General features: G+C 51.7%; 1 gene segment (V, D, J or C); it reads left to right on the top strand.

The window, feature by feature from the left end:
• The first annotated feature begins 2,567 nt into the window (after positions 1 to 2,567).
• Positions 2,568 to 6,197, top strand: LOC114611834. The segment is given in 5 exon segments: positions 2,568 to 2,796; positions 3,309 to 3,629; positions 3,745 to 4,059; positions 5,529 to 5,659; positions 6,114 to 6,197. Coding segments are annotated over 5 exon segments (1,080 nt in total).
• The last annotated feature ends 311 nt before the right edge of the window (positions 6,198 to 6,508 follow it).

Here is a 6,508-nt window from a genome sequence, read left to right as displayed (position 1 = left end):
AACGGAGCAGGTTCCAGTCTGCACATGAGTGGGCATCCAGGCTGAGCACATACAGGAGGGCAACGGTAGGTAGTAATGGAGGATTCTAGGCTTAGCTGTCACAGGGAAACTGAGACCGGTGGGAGTGTGGGGGTCCTAGCTGAACAGTACCATGGAGCTGGAGCTGATGGGTATAAAAGACCCAGGCCGAGCAGCTGTAGAGTGTCTGGGGTAGATGGGAATGTGGGGACTCGTGCTGAGCCGCTACAAGGGCAGTGTGCCTTCTGGAGGCGTAGGAGACCAAGCTGAGCATCTGTGGAAAAACTGAGGCAAGTGGGCGTGTAGGGTTTTAGAATGAGCAACTGCATGACAGCTGAGGCAGGTAAGAGTGAGCAGCTCCAGGAGAGCCAGAGTAGGTGAGCATTCTGAAACTTTAGAGAATTCTCAGCAGAAATGCAGATAGGAAGGAGGAAACCGGGGTGAGTACCTACAACAGAACTAAGGCAGGCGAGGTGGTAGGGGATGAGCTTTGTAGCCACTGGGGAGCAGGGCAGGTTAGAGTAGAAGAAGCTCTGGCTGAGGAGTTGAAGGGGAACCAGGCAGGTGGCAATATGGAGGGACGGCTCACTGAGACATGATGCAGAGCCAGTTCGCTGCCCTGAGCTATATTAGCTGGCCTTAGAAATGACTCTAAGAACAGGGCCAGGGGTTTGAGGAACCAGGCTGAGGTGAAACAGTAGCATGATAGGGAGCCGATGGCAGAGGGGAAGGAGAAGTTATGCTTAACTCATGCTGGAGTGCAGGAAGGAAAGAGAGCCAGGAGGTCTAGGCTGGAGCTGATCCAGCTGTCTGCTCTGATGGCAGGCATAGGCCTGAGATTCTTTTGGCTGGAGAAGCCAGGGCAACAAAACAAAGGGGGCTTAGGAGAGCAAGGACACTGCTGGAGCTGGGATCAGGAGAAGAGGACAAGACTGATAATCCAGGAAGTCATGGGAGGAAGTAGGAACACTACAGGGGACTGCCTTGGAAAAGAGTAGGTGCCCTGTGGAGGTCAGGTCTAGCAGTGGCCAACTGAAGTACTCTACTCAGGACAGAGAGGCAGAGCAAAAGGCCCCTTGGACACTGGAAAACGCTGAGCCGACGCAGGGACCAAAAACAGCTGAGGGCTAAGAGAAAAACAGTCTCAGGGATCCCAGGCTTCAGGAAGGGCCTTTGGCTGAGCAGCAAGAAGGACAGGGGGAAATCCTAGGGTGGACATAGCCAAAGGAAATACACAGGCTGCAGGTTTTTAGTCAGCAGCTCTAACTGTGATCCTGGGAGATTGTGGAAACACAAACCAGGAGATCAAATCTATCCCAGCAATACAGGGGACACAGGGTCAATCTACAGAACGAAGGGACTGTGAGGATCAGGGGCTGAGCAGGAGATGTCAGATCTCAGGTGCAACAGAGACTAGCATGGCCCTGAGGATAAAGGGAAGGACCCAGGAACAGAAGGGACAAGAGAGGGGAAGTGATGACCAGCTTCGTGGGAAAAGGTGGTATTGTCCAGCTTCAAAAGCCCTGTGCTACTGAAAAAGGAAAGGAAATTCTCTAGGTTTGGCAATGCAAGTTTCATGCAAAGGCAGAACGCAGGGGACTGTGAGGACAACCCTGGGAGAAAGGAGAAACCAAGGCTGAGGTCACCAAGGCCTCATTAGTGAGTCTACACTGCAAGGAGGTGGCAGGCACTGGACTGCCAGGCCAGGCTAGAGAGGCCCGTACCCAGAACCTGGAAAGTGGAGGAGCTGGTGGTGATCGTTAAGAGCTGGAACAAAGAATTGAGGAGAACGAAGCTAAAAAGTTGTGTCAAAGCACGTGTTTAGGTGCCTGGGCTGACTTGAGAGGAGATAGATCTTGAGGAAATCCTAGAGGGTTGTGTATGGGCAGGAAGTGAATCCTGACCCAAGAATCAAAAGTGCTAAACATACTTAGATCAAAGCCAACTAAAAAAGACAATGCCTGCTGAACAAAGTGAAAGCCGAGGCTCTTGGAGGAGTTCAGGGAACCTGAGAACAGGGACCATCAGTGAACAAGCCAAGGCAGGTATAAGCGGCCTAGGAGGTGGCAAGAGCCAACATGGATGAACAGGCAAAGGCGGGAAGGGACTGCAGGCTGCAGGGATGTGCGGACTTCAGCTTGACCTTCAGTGTTGTCCAGATTGTGTGCAGCCATATGGCCCAGGAGTAAGAGGTTTAACAGTGGAGCACAGATGCTCTCACCGCACAGCTGGTGGGGCAAATAGAGACACCCATACTGGAAAGCTGTTGAGGCACTTTCCTGAGAAAGTGTACTAAAAAAGGGACTGAGCTCATGGACCTCAGGTCTGACCAGGCCTGGCGATCCTAGCATTCACAGGCATAACTGATGGATATTGTCTACTCCATATAGAGAACCAGGGACTTGGGAAGACTGCAAAGGACAGGCCTTCTAGAAGCCTGGGTCCATCCCTGTCTGACAGTGTGTTCACAAATACTTTTTCTTGTAGCCAAAACAACACCCCCAACTGTCTATCCACTGGCCCCTGGACCTACTTCCAACTCTAACTCCATGGTGACTCTGGGATGCCTGGTCAAGGGCTATTTCCCTGAGCCAGTGTCCGTGACTTGGAACTCTGGAGCCCTGTCCAGCGGTGTGCACACCTTCCCAGCTGTCCTGCAGTCTGGACTCTACACTCTCAGCAGCTCAGTGACTGTATCCTCCAGCACCTGGCCCAGCCAGACCGTCACCTGCAATGTAGACCACCCGGCCAGCAGCACCAAGGTGGACAAGACCATTGGTGAGAGGACATCCAGGGGAGGTGGTGTTCACTACAGCTGAGGCTCAAGCATTAGCCTACCTAGACTAACCAGGCTGGGCAGCCATCAATTTGAAATGGACCTCAGCCCAGAAAACCAAAAGTTCTTTGTCTCCCTACTGGGGATTTCTATCTATGTCTTTTACTCTCATTTATTAATATTCTGGGTAAGATGCTTATGGGTCCTGACATATAGAGACAGACTCAGGTATCAACATGCCAATGGTCATACCCAAGAACAGCCTGGCATGAACCCACATCAGAACCAAACTTTCCCTACCTCCATCCTGGTGCCTTCTCCCTTCCAGACCCCAATAACACACAGCCTTCTCTCTGCAGTGCCCAGGGACTCTGGTGGCAGTAGCAAGCCTTGCATATGTCCAGGTAAGCCAGTAGGCATTTCACTCCAGCCCCAGATGCAACAAGTGTCCTCAGGTGGCCATGTCGGAGGGTGACCCAGGTATTGACCTATTTCCACCTTTCTTCATCTACAGTCCCAGAACTATCATCTGTCTTCATCTTCCCCCCAATGCCCAAGGATGTGCTCACCATCACTCTGACTCCTAAGGTCACGTGTGTTGTGGTAGACATTAGCCAGGATGATCCCGACGTTCAGTTCAACTGGTATGTAGATGACGTGGAAGTACACACAGCTCAGACTCACCGCCCAGAGCAGCAGTTCAACAGCACTCTCCGCACAGTCAGTGAACTACCCATCCTGCACCAGGACTGGCTCAATGGCAGAGAGTTCAAATGCAAGGTCAACAGTGAAGCATTACCTGCCCCCATCGAGAGAACTATCTCTAAAACCAAAGGTGGGAGTTGCGGGGGTGTGGTGGAGAAGCTACAGTTATACATAGGCAGAGCTTGACATAAGCAGACTTTTGCCCTGTCAGTGACCTCCATGCTGACCACTCTCTGTACCCACAGGCAGACCACGGGCTCCACAGGTATACACCATGTCGCCTCCCAAGGAACAGCTGACCAAGAATGAAATCACTCTGACCTGCTTGGCCCTGGGTTTCTTTCCTTCTGACATTTATGTGGAGTGGCAGAGGAATGGGCAGCCAGCGGAGAACTACAAGAACACTGAGCCCACCGTGGACGCAGACGGGAGTTACTTCCTCTACAGCAAGCTCACTGTGAGCAGGAACATGTGGGAGAAGGGAGAAACCTTCACCTGCTCTGTGTTACATGAGGCCCTGCACAACCACCACACTGAGAAGAGCCTCACCCAATCTCCTGGTAAATGATCCCTGTGGCCTGTGAGCTCTCTGGTCCTAAGGGACGCTGACACCTACCTCTACCCCTTTCTTGTGTAAATAAAGCACCCAGCACTGCCTTGGGATCCTGCAACAATGTCCTGGTTCTTTCTGAGATACAGAGTCTAGCTAGGTCATGGGAAGAGGGGTTTCCTTGGTTTGAGACCTGAAATGTGACTAAGAAACAAACAAAGGCCTGCACGGCCACATCTGGCTCTTTTGAATTTGCCTAACCTGAAAAGAATTTACCTCTCACTGGGCACTGGAAGCTTATCCCTAGGTGATCCCTCTCACTAGACATCACTCTAGCTAGCAATTTGTCTGCTCTGGCCACAGAATGTGCCTAACAAACCCCCAAATAAGGAAGACACAACTTCCACCTCCCTCACTCTGTCCTTACTTCTCTTCCTGGCCAAGCATCTCACAGCAATAAATAGATACCTGTGGTCACAGGCTTGCACACAGGCTTGCTGTCCCTGCACTCAGTTTTCCAGAGACTACATCTGTGCTGTCTGGTGATGATACAGGTAGCTCTCACCGCTATCAGATGCCCATGTGGAGGATGAACATGGACCCACTAAAAACAACCTGTTCAGCAACACCCTGCCTACAAAACTATTCTATGCAAGTGCACACACATCTACGCATGCACGGGCACACACACATGCATGGGCATACACACACACTACACACATGCGCATGCACAGACGCAAACACACATACACACACACCCCCCCACACACAAACATACAACAGAATCACACACTAGAAACTCACATGAGCACCCTATATATTACTCAAAGATAAAAAGGTACTGGGTCTGCCCACATGATCATCCTCAGCTTTGCAAGTGGGACAACTGATACAGATAAAACTTTTTTATGCCAAGGACACCCACAACTCTCCTCACACACAAGTCCCCTCGGCTGAAACTGTCCCTAACCCTCAGGCTGGTGCCATTAACTCACACAGTTGACACATCACCAAAGCTGTGTAACTTACTTTACTTCCCTGTGAGTCCTTTCTCTGAAGTACAGTCATCACAGAGAATAGGCCCTGCCTTCACTCTGGCCCTCTATTCTTGTCATCAGAGAACAGACAGAAGATTGGGCAAACTACACAGACACTATCCACAAGAGTCACCGGCCCTAACTCAGTCTAGCCACTCTCCAAACTGAAGGCTGCAGCACACAGAATGAGCTCCTGCACAGGCCAGGCCAGCATCGGGTCCACAGTGTATTGCTGAGCCCAGAGACAAAACTGCAGCGCTTTGGGGAGCTGAGGTTTCTGGTCCAGAGAGAACAGAAAGGAGAGATGGCCCCAGGGAGGGTCCATGCTGGCCCAGACAGGCTGCAGCTTTCTCCTGGGCCTCCATGCAGCCTCCTGACACACAGGGACTCTTTCCAAGTGTCCACCTTGTTGGGACAAACACTGACTGCCCTCTCTGTCCAGGGCTGGAACTGGCCGAAACCTGTGCTGAGGCCCAGGACGGGGAGCTGGATGGGCTCTGGACAACCATCACCATCTTCATCAGCCTCTTCCTGCTCAGCGTGTGCTACAGTGCTGCTGTCACACTCTTCAAGGTCAGTCACACTGTCCCCACAGTGTCTACACTGTCCTCATACTGTTCCCCATACTGTCCCTGTGATGACCTATGCCCCACCTTGTCCCATGCTATTGACCACAGTCTTGCCTGCTGTGCAGTGCTGTCTACCCTTCTGTATGACAGTCACAATGTCCCATGCAGTCTCCATAATGCTCCATACTGTCCCCATCCTATCCTGTGTTGCCTCATGCTGTCCCACACTGTCCCTTGCTTCCTGCTATACTGTCCAGTGCTGCTGGCTGTATTTTCATGATCTCCTCATGCTGTCCCTAGTGTCCAATACTTCCCATGTTGTCACCCATATTGTCCCCACTCTGTTTGCTCATGGACCCACACTGTATCCTGCTCCCCCATGTTGGAGACTTCAGGTGGGGGGTGACCCACAGGTCAGAGTGCAATCCTGATCTTGTCTTATTCTCCCTGCCCCACAGGTAAAGTGGATCTTCTCCTCAGTGGTGGGGCTGAAGCAGACACTGGTTCCCGAATACAAGAATATGATTGGACAAGGGCCCTAGGCCACCTCCTGTAATGGCAGGTGATTTTCCAGGCCCCGAAGGACTCTGTCCAGTATGCCAAGCAGCCTGACTCAGATCACACTGTCCACTCACTTCACTGCCCTCTGACCCTGAGACTCAGCTACTCTCAATTCTTCCCTCTCTAGAGGACCGTGTGGACACTAGACTGCTGCAGTCCACAGCCACCAGGACCCAAAACACCGTCACAGCAGCACCCAAGACACTGGTTAGACCCACAAGGGACAGAGTTTTTTCAACAGTATATCCAAACTGTTGGGACAAAAGAGCAATCACTGAAGAAGTGACAAGGG

Source organism: Grammomys surdaster, unplaced genomic scaffold (assembly GCF_004785775.1).
Source record: "Grammomys surdaster isolate TR1022 unplaced genomic scaffold, NIH_TR_1.0 126127, whole genome shotgun sequence".
Classification (NCBI taxonomy): domain Eukaryota; kingdom Metazoa; phylum Chordata; class Mammalia; order Rodentia; family Muridae; genus Grammomys; species Grammomys surdaster.
Note: the sequence above shows the minus strand (reverse complement) of the source record. Positions and strands in the feature narration are given on the sequence as shown.